The 14,487-nt window shown below is 44.2% G+C and overlaps 1 protein-coding gene across 5 annotated transcripts in view; it reads left to right on the forward strand.

Annotated features, from left to right (window-relative positions):
- Positions 1–14,487, forward strand: part of LOC112218926 (coiled-coil domain-containing protein 136) — a 44,335-nt gene that overhangs the window by 15,171 nt on the left and 14,677 nt on the right. For all 5 annotated transcript variants that reach the window (XR_006079408.1, XM_042301842.1, XM_042301841.1 and 2 more), the window contains 2 exons: positions 7,437–7,579; positions 8,942–9,092. Coding sequence is in view for 4 of the 5 variants with exons in the window: in XM_042301842.1 (XP_042157776.1) it covers positions 7,490–7,579; positions 8,942–9,092 (241 nt within the window). In the remaining variant the exon portion in view is untranslated. The remainder of the gene's footprint in view (positions 1–7,436; positions 7,580–8,941; positions 9,093–14,487) is intronic.

Here is a 14,487-nt window from a genome sequence, read left to right on the forward strand (position 1 = left end):
ATTATTTCATTTATAATTCATAATTCACCGCATCACAATTCAAGTGGGTCAGAAGTTTACATACACTAAGTTGACTGTGCCTTTAAACAGCTTGGAAAATTCCAGAAAATTATGTCATGGTTTTATAAGCTTCTGATAGGTAAATTGACATAAATTGAGTTAATTGGAGGTGTACCTGTGGATGTATTTCAAGGCCTACCTTCAAACTCAGTGCCTCTTTTCTTGACATCATGGAAAAATCAAAAGAAATCAGCCAAGACTTCAGAAAAAAATTGTAGACCTCCACAAGTCTGGTTCATCCTTAGGAGCAATTTCCAAACGCCTGAAGGTACCACGTTCATCTGTACAAACAATAGTACAAACAATAGTACGCAAGTATAAACTTCATGGGGACCACTCTGCCGTCATACCACTCAGGAAGGAGACACGTTCTGTCTCCTAGAGATGAATGTATTTTGATGCGAAAAGTGCAAATCAATCCCAGAACAACAGCAAAGGACCTTGTGAAGATACTGAAGGAAACAGGTACAAAAGTATCTATATCCACAGTAAAACGAGTCCTATATCGACATAACCTGAAAGGCCGCTCAGCAAGGAAGAAGCTACTGCTCCAAAACCGCCATAAAAAAAGCCAGACTACGGTTTGCAACTGCACATGGGGACAAAGATGATACTTTTTGGAGAAATGTCCTCTGGTCTGATGAAACAAAAATAGAACTGTTTGCCCATATTGACCATCGTTATGTTTGGAGGAAAAAGGGTGAGGCTTGCAAGCTGAAGAACACCATCCCAACCATGAAGCATGGGGGTGGCAGCATCATGTTGTGGGGGTGCTTTGCTGCAGGAGTGACTGGTGCACTTCACAAAATAGATGGCATCATGAGGTAGGAAAATTATGTGGATATATTGAAGCAACATCTCAAGACATCAGTCAGGAAGTTAAAGCCTGGTCACAAATAGGTCTTCCAAATGGACAATGGACAAGCATATTTCCAAAGTTGTGGCAAAATGGCTTAAGGACAACAAAGTCAAGGTATTGGAGTGGCCATCTGAAAACCCTGACCTCAATCCTTTAGAAAATCTGTTGGCTGAACTGAAAACATTGTGTGCGAGCAAGGAGGCCTACAAGCCTGACTCAGTTACACCAGCTCTGTCAGGCGGAATGGGCCAAAATTCACCCAACTTATTGTGGAAAGCTTGTGGAAGGCTACCCGAAACATTTGACCCAAGTTAAACCATTTAAAGGCAATGCTACCAAATACTAATTGAGTGTATGTAAGCTTCTGAGCCACTGGGAATGTGATGAAAGAAATAAAAGCTGAAATAAATCATTCTCTCTACTATTACTCTGACATTTCACATTCTTAACATAAACTGGTGATCCTAACTGACCTAAGACAGGGAATTTTTCTACAATTAAATTGTGAAAAACGGAGTTTAAATGTATTTGTCTAAGGTGTATGTAAACTTCTGACTTCAACTGTACGTGATTGGATAGAATCCCTGGCCCTAGATTCATATATAAATACTTAGCAAGTGTATTTTAGCTAGCTAGGTACCAGTGGGACAGGATATGACTGATGCTCTCTCTCTCCTTCCTCTTTTACTCCTCTTCATTACTAACTCATTACAACAGCATCAAACTTTAATGAGACACTCTCACCCAACGCACATGCACCAAAACCCTTGCAGGCCTTAATAAGCTAACAGACTTTTTAGAGACATGAACAATATTACAAGTAGGATTTATTGTTTTGTTTAGCCTTCCGGTGAAGTCACATGAATATGAATGTAGCTCTACACTTACTGTGATGGTATATGGAACATGTCGTGAAGGGTACATGTTTCCCCTGAGCTTTGAGATTGGGCCCGCTGGGCTACTGTAGAACATGTGAACGTCACTACCAATTAACTAGATCTAATGTTTTACTCTCTGTCCCATGCGGCTTTCTCATCTCTCTCTCTCTCTCTCTCTCTCTCTCTCTCTCTCTCAATTCAATTAAATTCAAGGGGCTTTATTGGCATGGGAAACATGGGTTAACATTGCTAAAGCAAGTTAGGTAGATATTATACAAAATGAAATAAACAATAGAAATTAACAGTAAACATTACACATACAGAAGTTTCAAAACAATAAAGACAGTACAAATGGCATATTATATATATATATATGGTGGCTAGATTGGTGGCTAGATTAAAGCCACAACGAGTGTGGCTTTAATTCAGTACCTTGCATGTGTGTTTTAATGAAAGTTTGAGTTTTATCAAAAACTATTGGTGGCGCTCTTGAAATTTCCGCTGATTTGATCCCGGCACAGGGACCAAGTCCCAAACAAGTTTTAAGGAAGTTTAGAAATCTTACATTTATAATACTACAGAAAACCTTCCCCAGGTTACTGTTCACACAAATTACTCTGTAATTGTTAGGGTCAAATTTGTCTCCGTTCTTAAAGATTGGGGTTATGAGTCCTTGATTCCAGATGTCAGGGAAATAACCTACACTCAGGATCAAATTAAACAGTTTTAATATAGCCAATTGAAATTTTGCACTAGTGAGTTTGAGCATTTCATTTAGGGTGCCATCAGGTCCGCATGCTTTTTTAAATTTGAAGGCATGAAGTTTCTTATAGAGCTCCTGGTCAGTAATTGGGGAGTCCAATGGATTTTGATTGTCCTTTATAGCTTTTTCTAATCCATTCAACTTCTCATGAATTTGGCGTTGTTCTGCGTTTGTGTCAATTTGAACGGTGTCGTAGAGTGTTTGAAATGGGTCCATATGTCACCATTTTGTACCGATGATGCCTCTTGTTACGATTTTTTTAGTTTTTTCCAATTTTTCCAGAAGTTGTTTGTGTTTATGGACTCCTCAATTTGTGTCAGCTGCTTGCTGTTGTACTGTGATTTTTTGGTTCTGAGTGTTACGTTTCTAGAGTTTTAATAAATCCTCTTAGGGATGATGCGGCATTTAGTTCCTGTGAAGGAACCTAAATCCATGCAATTTCAGAGCGCCACCTGTAGTACTCGATAAAACTCAAACTTTCATTAAAACACACATGCAAGGTACGAGACCTAAACAAAAGATTTAGCGGTAGCCGGCGCTACCCAAAACGCAGAAATAAAATATAAAACATTCATTACCTTTGACGAGCTTCTTTGTTGGCACTCCTATAAGTCCCATAAACATCACAATTGGGTCTTTTTCCCGATTAAATCCGTCATTGTACACCCAAAATGTAATTTTATGAAGGCCGGTCTGATCCAGGAAAATTCAGGTTTACAAGACGCAACGTCACTTTTTAAAATTACAAAAGTTGCCTATAAACTTTTACAAATCACTTCAAACTACTTTTGTAAACCAACTTTAGGTATTAATAAACGTTAATAATCGATCAAATTGATCACAGGGCGATCTGTATTCGATAGCAGCAAGTCTTGAAATCATCGTCCATTTTTCCACTTTCATAACATCCTCCGGTGCGCCCCAAGACAGGAAGTGCCTATACGTCATCTCACCAAGGATAAACCAGCCATGAAATGCCAGTACTGGCGACATTGTGTGGAAGCTGTAGGCATTGTAATGGGAACCTCATTTATTTTCTATCGCCTTAGACAATACATTGACTGGCGGATGAATATTTTTTTTGTGTTTTTGGTGAACAGTTTTTCCTTGGATTTTTACTCCTAAACACGTTCTGTTATAGCCACAGACACGATTTAACCAGTTTTAGAGACTTCAGAGCGTTTTCTATACACACATACTTATCATATGCATATACTATATTCCTGGCATGAGTAGCAGGACGTTGAAATGTTGCGCGATTTTTTACAAAAAGCTGCGAAAATTCGCATCATCCCTAACAGGTTGTCTCACAGTAATGAAGGCGTAATTCACCATTATTTGGGTCTCTTTGCTTTTTTTTACTGCTAGATTGATGCCTTCTTTACTGTGAGTGAATGTGGTATGCAGAAAGTTATCTAAGATTGTTTGGATATTTTGGTTACGGCTTGTGCTGTTTTGTGTCCATCTGTATGAATCTCTCCTCTCGCATTCTCTCTCTTTCTTGACCTCTCTCTCTCTCTCTCTCTCTCTCTCTCTCTGTCTCTCTCTCTCTCTCTCTCTTTCTTGACCTCTCTCTCTCTCTTTCTTGACCTCTCTCTCTCTCTCTCTCTCTTCCTTCCTTCCTTCCTTCCTTCCTTCCTTCCTTCCTTCCTTCCTTCCTTCCTTCCTTCCTTCCTTCCTTCCTTCCTTCCTTCCTTCCTTCCTTCCTTCCTTCCTTCCTTCCTTCCTTCCTTTTCTTTCTTCTTTCTTTCTTTCTTTCTTTCTTTCTTTCCTTTCTCTCTCTCTCTCTCCCTCTCTTCCTTCCTTCCTTCCTTCCTTCCTCCCTTCCTTCCTTCCTTCCTTCCTTTCTTTCTTTCTTTCCCTTTCTCTCTCTCTCTCTCTCTTTCTCTTCTCTCTCTCAATATTGGAGGAGTGCTTTAATACTGTGTGTGTGTGTGTGTGTGTGTGTGTGTGTGTGTGTGTGTGTGTGTGTGTGTGTGTGTGTGTGTGTGTGTGTGTGTGTGTGTGTAGGATAATGTCAATCTGTAGTAGTGATAAATATTCCTATTTCCTGATAGGCTATCATAGGCTGTCTGAAAGACAATCCCCGTGTGTTGACATAGTAGCGTTAATCTAAAAGCATTTGGGTTTGCTTCAAGTTGCTCTTAGTTCAGTAGCTCACTGAAACAATGTTGACGGTAAGAACAGCTGTTGTGAGTTGGTGGTGTTTTATCACATTTCAGTGTCTCTAGTCAGAACAGTAGTTTCAGAGTGGTGTTATTTCAGTGTGTGAACGGGGTGTTATTTCAGTGTGGTGTTATGATACTGAGGCACATCGCTGAGCGGTGACTCACTGTAACTTCTTAGACATGCTGACCCTCCCTCCCTCCCTCCCTCCCTCCCTCCCTCCCTCCCTCCCTCCCTCCCCCTCCCTCCCCCTCCCTCCCTCCCTCCCTCCCCCTCCCTCCCCTCCCTCCCTCCCCCTCCCTCCCTCCCTCCCTCCCTCCCTCCCTCCCTCCCTCCCGCTGTCCTGACTGTAGCCAATCACTAGCTCAATGAATGTTTTTCTTATAGCAGGAAGAATAGAAGGTCCAATACATAGAGAAAAAGGGGGAATGTCACTGTTTTGCTCCCTTGTATCACCTGAGCTTTTACTAAAATATCAGTGTTTGGGTCTCCGGGGCAGCAAAACAATCATGACTGTAGCTTCCTCTAACACCACCTTCTGGAGAGACGGAGAAATTCTGAGCTATGTTGCTAGGTTACAATGTTTCCAACGTTGACATGCCTGGATGTCTTTGTAAATTAATTCCATGCGACTGAATTTATAAATCCCACTGTTTCATGGTATTCAGAAAGCTTTGTAAGCAGGTTGAGAGGTTGACTTGTTGTCTTGTTTAGTAAATGTCAGTGCACTACATTAGAGCTCTAAGTGCACTAACATTGGAGCTCTAAGTGCACTAACATTGGAGCTCTAAGTGCACTAACATTGGAGCTCTAAGTGCACTACATTGGAGCTCTAAGTGCACTACATTAGAGCTCTAAGTGCACTACATTGGAGCTCTAAGTGCACTAACATTGGAGCTCTAAGTGCACTACATTGGAGCTCTAAGTGCACTAACATTGGAGCTCTAAGTGCACTAACATTGGAGCTCTAAGTGCACTACATTGGAGCTCTAAGTGCACTACATTGGAGCTCTAAGTGCACTACATTGGAGCTCTAAGTGCACTAACATTGGAGCTCTAAGTGCACTACATTGGAGCTCTAAGTGCACTACATTGGAGCTCTAAGTGCACTACATTGGAGCTCTAAGTGCACTAACATTGGAGCTCTAAGTGCACTACATTGGAGCTCTAAGTGCACTACATTGGAGCTCTAAGTGCACTACATTGGAGCTCTAAGTGCACTAACATTGGAGCTCTAAGTGCACTAACATTGGAGTTCTAAGTGCACTACATTGGAGCTCTAAGTGCACTAACATTGGAGCTCTAAGTGCACTAACATTGGAGCTCTAAGTGCACTAACATTGTTAAGTGCACTAACATTGGAGCTCTAAGTGCACTAACATTGGAGCTCTAAGTGCACTAACATTGGAGCTCTAAGTGCACTAACATTGGAGCTCTAAGTGCACTAACATTGGAGCTCTAAGTGCACTAACATTGGAGCTCTAAGTGCACTAACATTGGAGCTCTAAGTGCACTAACATTGGAGCTCTAAGTGCACTAACATTGGAGCTCTAAGTGCACTAACATTGGAGCTCTAAGTGCACTAACATTGGATTAGCTCTAAGTGCACTAACATTGGAGCTCTAAGTGCACTAACATTGGAGCTCTAAGTGCACTACATTGGAGCTCTAAGTGCACTACATTGGAGCTCTAAGTGCACTAGCTCTAAGTGCACTAACATTGGAGCTCTAAGTGCACTAACATTGGAGTTCTAAGTGCACTACATTGGAGCTCTAAGTGCACTAACATTGGAGCTCTAAGTGCACTAACATTGGAGCTCTAAGTGCACTAACATTGGAGCTCTAAGTGCACTAACATTGGAGCTCTAAGTGCACTAACATTGGAGCTCTAAGTGCACTAACATTGGAGCTCTAAGTCCACTACATTGGAGCTCTAAGTGCACTAACATTGGAGCTCTAAGTGCACTAACATTGGAGCTCTAAGTACACTAACATTGGAGCTCTAAGTGCACTAACATTGGAGCTCTAAGTGCACTACATTGGAGCTCTATCTTGTATAGTGACATTTCTTCCTGACCAATGTTACATCCAGTCTCTTAACAAAAACCACGTTCTATTAACGTTCAGTGATAAACGTTTTATGGAATTTGCAAAGTTTGCTCACCAGGTATTAATCATAACTCCCACATTTGTAAAGGTTAGTAAAAATAGTTATTTACAAATTATGAAAAAACTTTAAAATGATGTATGAATGATTCAAAATGAGTTATTTGTCCTCCTGTATTATACCATTTGTGTCAGTATGAACAAACTACATGCTGGGTGAAAACAGACGTTGAGCCATGGATTTCTGTTGCACCGTATGATTATTTCCACTAGATGGCGCTCTTGTATACTGCACAGGCCCAGAGACATCTCTGAAGCAGTTCTTATGAAAGTAAACATACGATAATAGCCTTAAGTCTGGTTTCCAGGAGCAAGATTAGATTAAGCCTGTAGATACTCCCTGACTAAAAAACAATGGAGATTCTTCATTCAAAGTGCTTTTTAGTCCAATCTGTGTCTGGGAAACTGGCTCTTAAAATAAAAAAGCACCTGAGAATTTATAGCTGAGTGGTCTGAAGAGGTGTTTCCATGGTAGACTATATGTTTTGAACCACCTATAATTCTGTTTTTAACCATGGTATAATTCTGTATTCTTTCCTTCTCAGATGAGCCCTGTGAAGATCTGAAACCACATAGCAGCCCCAGCTTGAGCCCCAATATGGACAACGAGATCACCGCCAAGGAGAGAGGAGTACTGGAGGAGAATAACGAAAAGGAGACGATGGACAGATATCAGGAGGAGGAGGAGGTAGAGGAGGAGGAGGAGGTAGAGGAGGAGGAGGAGGAGGAGGAGGAGGAGGAGGAGGAGGAGGTAGAGGAGGTAGAGGTAGAGGAGGAGGGGAGAAGCAGGAGGTAGAGGCGGTAGAGGTAGTAGAGAGGAGGAGGAGGTAGAGGAGGTAGAGGAGGTAGAGGTAATAGAGGAGGAGGAGGTAGAGGATGTAGAGGAGAAGAAGGAGGAGGAGGTAGAGGAGGTAGAGGAGGAGGTAGAGGAGGTAGAGGAGGTAGAGGTAGTAGAGGAGGAGGAGGTAGAGGAGGTGGAGGAGGAGAAGGAGGAGGAGGAGGTAGAGGAGGAGGATGATGAGGGGGGGGAGGAGGAGGAGGTAGAGAAGGAGGAGGTAGAGGAGGAGGGGGAGGAGGTAGGGAGGTAGAGGTAGTAGAGGAGGTAGAGGAGGTAGAGGTAGTAGAGGAGGAGGAGGTAGAGGAGGTAGAGGAGGAGGGGGAGGAGGTAGAGGTAGTAGAGGAGGAGGAGGTAGAGGAGGTAGAGGAGGAGGAGGTAGAGGAGGAAGGGGAGGAGGTAGAGGAGGTAGAGGTAGTAGAGGAGGAGGAGGTAGAGGAGGTAGAGGAGGAGGAGGTAGAGAAGGAGGAGGTAGAGGAGGTAGAGGTAGTAGAGGAGGAGGAGGTAGAGGAGGTAGAGAAGGAGGAGGTAGAGGAGGAGTGGGAGGAGGTAGAGGAGGTAGAAGTAGTAGAGGATGAGGAGGTAGAGGAGCGATTTTATTTATTGATGCTGTCTTAGGATGCTATTCGTTGATGTTATATTTTGGTGGTTTATAATCATCTGGCATGTTGATAACACTATATGGCTCTTGACTTTGTATCCAGTTTTTAGCCTTGTACTGTATACATTTTACTCTTGTTTTAATCTATATCTTAATCTATATCTTAATCTATATCTTAATGTATATTTAATGTATGTCTTTTACCCTTGAATTTTAATCTGCTGCTTTTTTAAAGGACATTTCTCCTCAGGGATTAACAAAGTAGCTGTCTAGCTATGGGTCTTTCTAGCTCAGACAAGGTTTACTTACTTCTTACCAATCTGATTAACCAATAAGGCCCGAGAGGGTACCACGGCTAAGAGCTGAATCCAGGCACTCCGCGTTGCGTCGCGCCTACGAACAGCCCCTAGCCGTGGTATATTGGCCGTATATCACATACACCTGAGGTGCCTTATTGCTATTATAAACTGGTTACCAACTCAATTAAAGCAGTAAAAATAAATGTTTTGTCATACCCGTGGTATACGGTCTGATATACCATGGCTTTCAACCAATCAGCATTCAGGGCTCGAACCACCCAGTTTATAACACTGTATATATCTCTATATAACTAGGAGGAGAAGGGTAGGAGGGAGCAGCTGGAGCCTCTGTCTGAGGAGCAGGAGCTGGAGGAGTTGAGGAGTCAGGTGCTGCAGCTCCTCCTGGAGTTAGAAGGGGCCCGGGAGATATCCAACAAACACCAGGAGGCTTTCCACGAGCTGCAGGGTAAGCGAGAAGTCCATGTGAAACCGCTAGCTAGTTATCTGTGGTGCATTAGCAGTGGCATGCGACGGTCACGCTATCTCCCCTGAGATCGCCAGCGACAGACTAGTCTCTAGGTCTGTCCTCTGTTCTTTGTAAATGTTTATCTCGGACAGGATCAGTTCCTCATCGTCCCTGAATAGAGAGCTGCATCATCATTCTGGAAATGATGAGATAGTCAAACTGACTAAGACCTTAGTACTGAGGACATAATGACCACACTAAGGCCTTAGTACTGAGGACATAGTGAACACATTAAGACCTTAGTACTGAGGACATAGTGAACACATTAAGACCTTAGTACTGAGGACATTGTGAACACATTAAGACCTTAGTACTGAGGACATAGTGAACACACTAAGACCTTAGTACTGAGGACATAGTGAACACACTAACACCTTAGTACTGAGGACATAGTGAACACACTAAGACCTTAGTACTGAGGACATAGTGAACACATTAAGACCTTACTACTGAGGACATAGTGAACACACTTACACCTTTGTACTGAGGACATAGTGAACACACTAAGACCTTAGTACTGAGGACATAGTGAACACACTAAGACCTTACTACTGAGGACATAGTGAACACACTAACACCTTAGTACTGAGGACATAGTGAACACACTAAGACCTTAGTTCTGAGGACATAGTGACCACACTAAGACCTTAGTACTGAGGACATAGTGAACACACTCAGCTCAATGCGTGCTAAGTTCAGCCTCAGTTGTCTACTCTAGCAGGCTCTCCAGTTGGGCTGGTCTGTGACTGACAGGCTCTCCAGTTGAGCTGGTCTGTGACTGACAGGCTCTCCAGTTGGGCTGGTCTGTGACTGACAGGCTCTCCAGTTGGGCTGGACTGTGACTGACAGGCTCTCCAGTTGGGCCGGTCTGTGACTGACAGGCTCTCCAGTTGGGCTGGACTGTGACTGACAGGCTCTCCAGTTGGGCTGGACTGTGACTGACAGGCTCTCCAGTTGGGCCGGTCTGTGACTGACAGGCTCTCCAGTTAGGCTGGTCTGTGACTGACAGGCTCTCCAGTTGGGCTGGTCTGTGACTGACAGGCTCTCCAGTTGGGCTGGACTGTGACTGACAGGCTCTCCAGTTGGGCTGGACTGTGACTGACAGGCTCTCCAGTTGGGCCGGTCTGTGACTGACAGGCTCTCCAGTTAGGCTGGTCTGTGACTGACAGGCTCTCCAGTTGGGCTGGTCTGTGACTCCACTGCCACCGTCTCATAATAAGGACAAATGAGATGGATGTGGTTATCTGTCCAAAGAGAGAGAGATGAATAAATATACTGTACATAATAAACATAGCATTACAATAAATGGGTAATTAGACATAATAATATCATCTAATTTCAGCAAAAAAAAAGAAACGTCCCTTTTTCAGGACCCTGTCTTTCAAAAATAATTCGTAAAAAAACAAATAACTTCACAGATCTTCATTGTAAAGGGTTTAAACACTGTTTCCCATGCTTGTTCAATGAACCATAAACAATTAAAGGACATGCACCTGTGGAACGGTCGTTAAGACACTAACAGCTTACAGATGGTAGGCAATTAAGGTCACAGTTATGAAAACTTAGGACACTAAAGAGGCCTTTCTACTGACTCTGAAAAACACCAAAGGAAAGATGCCCAGGGTCCCTGCTCATCTGCGTGAATGTGCCTTTGGCATGCTGCAAGGCATGAGGACTGAAGATGTGGTCAGGGCAATAAATTGCAATGTCCGTACTGTGAGACGCCTAAGACAGCTCTACTGGGAGACAGGACAGACAGTTGATCATCCTCGCAGTGGCAGACCACGTGTAACAACACCTGCACAGGATCGGTACATCCGAACATCACACCTGCAGGACTGTTACAGGATGGCAACAACAACTGCCCGAGTTACACCAGGAACGCACAATCACAGTGCTCAGACTGTCCGCAATAGGCTGAGGGAGGCTGGTCTGAGGGCTTGTAGGCCTGTTGTAAGACAGGTCCTCACCAGACATCACCAGCAACAACGTCGCCTATGGCCCAAACCCACCGTCGCTGGACCAGACAGGACTGGCAAAAAGTGCTCTTCACTGACGAGTCGCGGTTTTGTCTCACCAGGGGTGATGGTCGGATTTGCGTTTATCGTCGAAGGAATGAGCGTTAGACCGAGGCCTGTACTTTGGAGCGGGATCGATTTGGAGGTGGAGGGTCCGTCATGGTCTGGGGCGGTGTGTCACAGCATCATCGGACTGAGCTTGTTGTCATTGCAGGCAATCTCAGCGCTGTGAGTTACAGGGAAGACATCCTCCTCCCTCATGTGGTACCCTTTGTAGTGGAAATTTCCTGTATTTACCAAATCATGAGAGCAAACCACACACAAGTCAGAGTTATCATAAAGTCAATCTTTAATTATATGAGCTCCATCACAATCCTGTGACTCTCAGATCAATTCAGTGTCTATAAATGAATTCTCTGAGAGTCCTTACACATTGCAACTGAGATCCTTTATAGCAAAGACACACATAGCCAGACAGCATTGGCTATAAATTATCGTTCAGCTTTGTCTCCTAAACTATGTTCTTATCTCGTTCTCAGGACCATAAAACAAAACCTATCAACAGGCATATATCAAATACACCCCTCCTGGACAAGATCACAGAGACACAGTGACTGGCACACAGACATTGTGGAGCCAAGAGATAATTGGTTTAAAAGATATGTTTACATATGAAGACAAGCTTGACCCCTCCCCTCTCTGCGGCCCAAGTAACTGACCCCAGGACAGAGAAAGGATAACTGCAAATGGCCACCACTATAGTACAACAAGATACATTCTGATGAGAAGTAACTGACCCCAGGACAGAGAAAGGATAACTGCAAACGGCCACCACTATAGTACAACAAGATACATTCTGATGAGAAGTAACTCACAAGCATATCATGAAAATAAAACATCTTATCTATGTTACCCAACTATTTTGATTATTCCCCAACACCTTCCTGCAGGCTCATCCTGACATGACCCTCCAGCATGACAATGCCACCAGCCATACTGCTCGTTCTGTGCATGATTTCCTGCAAGACAGGAATGTCAGTGTTCTGCCATGGCCAGCGAATAGCCCGGATCTCAATCCCATTGAGCACGTCTGGGTCCTGTTGGATCGGAGGGTGAGGGCTAGGGCCATTCCCCCCAGAGATGTCTGGGTCCTGTTGGAACGGAGGGTGAGGGCTAGGGCCATTCCCCCCAGAGATGTCTGGGTCCTGTTGGATCGGAGGGTGAGGGCTAGGGCCATTCCCCCAGAGATGTCTGGGTCCTGTTGGAACGGAGGGTGAGGGCTAGGGCCATTTCCCCAGAGATGTCTGGGTCCTGTTGGAACGGAGGGTGAGGGCTAGGGCCATTTCCCCCAGAGATGTCTGGGTCCTGTTGGAACGGAGGGTGAGGGCTAGGGCCATTCCCCCAGAGATGTCTGGGTCCTGTTGGAACGGAGGGTGAGGGCTAGGGCCATTCCCCCCAGAGATGTCTGGGTCCTGTTGGAACGGAGGGTGAGGGCCAGAATTCCCCGCCGGAAATGTCCGGGATCTTGCAGGTGCCTTGGTGGAAGAGTGGGGTAACATCTCACAGCAAGAACTGGCAAATCTGGTACAGTCCATGATGCACTGCAGTACTTAACGCAGCTGGTGGCCACACCAGATACCGACTGTTACTTTCAATTTTGACCCCCCCTTTGTTCAGGGACACATTATTCCATTTAGTTAGTTAGTCACATGTCTGTGGAACTTGTTCAGTTTATGTCTCAGTTGTTGAATCTTGTTATGTTCATACAAATATTTACACATGTTAAGTTTGCTGAAAATAAACGCAGTGAGAGGACGTTTCTTTTTATTGCTGAGTTTAGTAAAGGACTGTATAACGCATAGCAACCACTAACAACAATTGTAACACCAGCTCACTTCTGTCCACACATTCTGTTACACATGTCCCCTTGGATAGAGCCTCAGGAGACTCTGATCTGAACAGGCAGAAGGGCTGTCAGGTGTCCCCCTAGCAACCTGAATGCCTCTAAACATATCAGGGGCCTGGTCACAGAGGTCACTTGGATTTTGAGGGGCAGGCTTATGACCCCTCTTGTGTCTCTGACATATTCAGGGCATGGGGTGTCCTAGACCGCATTGTGATGTCATCACTCCCTGTTCGCTGGGGACAGGAAGTCTGGGATACTCCCATTGGGCCCCACCCACCAGGCATGCTCAGCTGTTCTTCAGGCCACTGCTGACACACACACACACACACACACACACACACACACACACACACACACACACACACACACACACACACACACACACACACACACACACACACACACACACACACACACACACACACACACACACACACACTACACACACACACACACACACACACACACACACACACACACACACACACACACACACACACACACACACACACACACACACACACACACACACACACACACACACACACACACACACACACACACACGCACACACACACACACACACACTACACACACACACAGCTTCTCCCCACCCACTACAGCTGTTCCCCTTCGGGGAGGCCTCTCCATGCCTCTAGGTATCCATGGTGACCACCCAATCAAGGCTGAGGTGTGGAGAGGAGGTCCAAACTTAGGTCCTCACATAGAATGTCACTGTAGAGTGATTTGCTACTCTCTCTCTCTCGCTCTCTCTCATTTCTCTCTCTCTCTGACTCGCTCTCCTTTCTCTATCTCTCGCTCTCTTGCTCTCTTTCGCTCTCTCTCTCTCTTGCTCTCTTTCTCTCTCTCTTTCTCTCTCTTGTTCTCTTTCTCTCTCTCTGCCTCTCTTTCTGTCTCTCTCTCTCTCTCTCTCTCTCTCTCTCTCTCTCTCTCTCTCTCTCTCTTTTCTCTCTCAATTCAATTCAATTCAATAGCTTTATTGGCATGGGAAACATCTGTTAACATTGCCAAAGCAAGTGAGGTAGATAATATATAAAGTGAATATATAAAGTGAAATAAACAATAAAAATTAACAGTAAAAATCACTCATACAGAAGTTTCAAAACAATAAAGACATTAGAAATGTCATATATATATATATACAGTGTTTTAACAATGTACAAATGGTAAAGGACACAAGATAAAATAAATAAGCATAGATATGGGTTGTAATTACAATGGTGTGTGTTCTTCACTGGTTGCCCTTTTCTCGTGGCAACAGGTCACAAATCTTGCTGCTATGATGGCACACTGTGGAATTTCACCCAGTAGATATGGGAGTTTTTCAAAATTGGATTTGTTTTCGAATTCTTTGTGGATCTGTGTAATCTGAGGGAAATATGTCTCTCTA

The sequence above is a fragment of the Oncorhynchus tshawytscha genome, linkage group LG19 (genome assembly GCF_018296145.1).
Source record: "Oncorhynchus tshawytscha isolate Ot180627B linkage group LG19, Otsh_v2.0, whole genome shotgun sequence".
Lineage (NCBI taxonomy): Eukaryota > Metazoa > Chordata > Actinopteri > Salmoniformes > Salmonidae > Oncorhynchus > Oncorhynchus tshawytscha.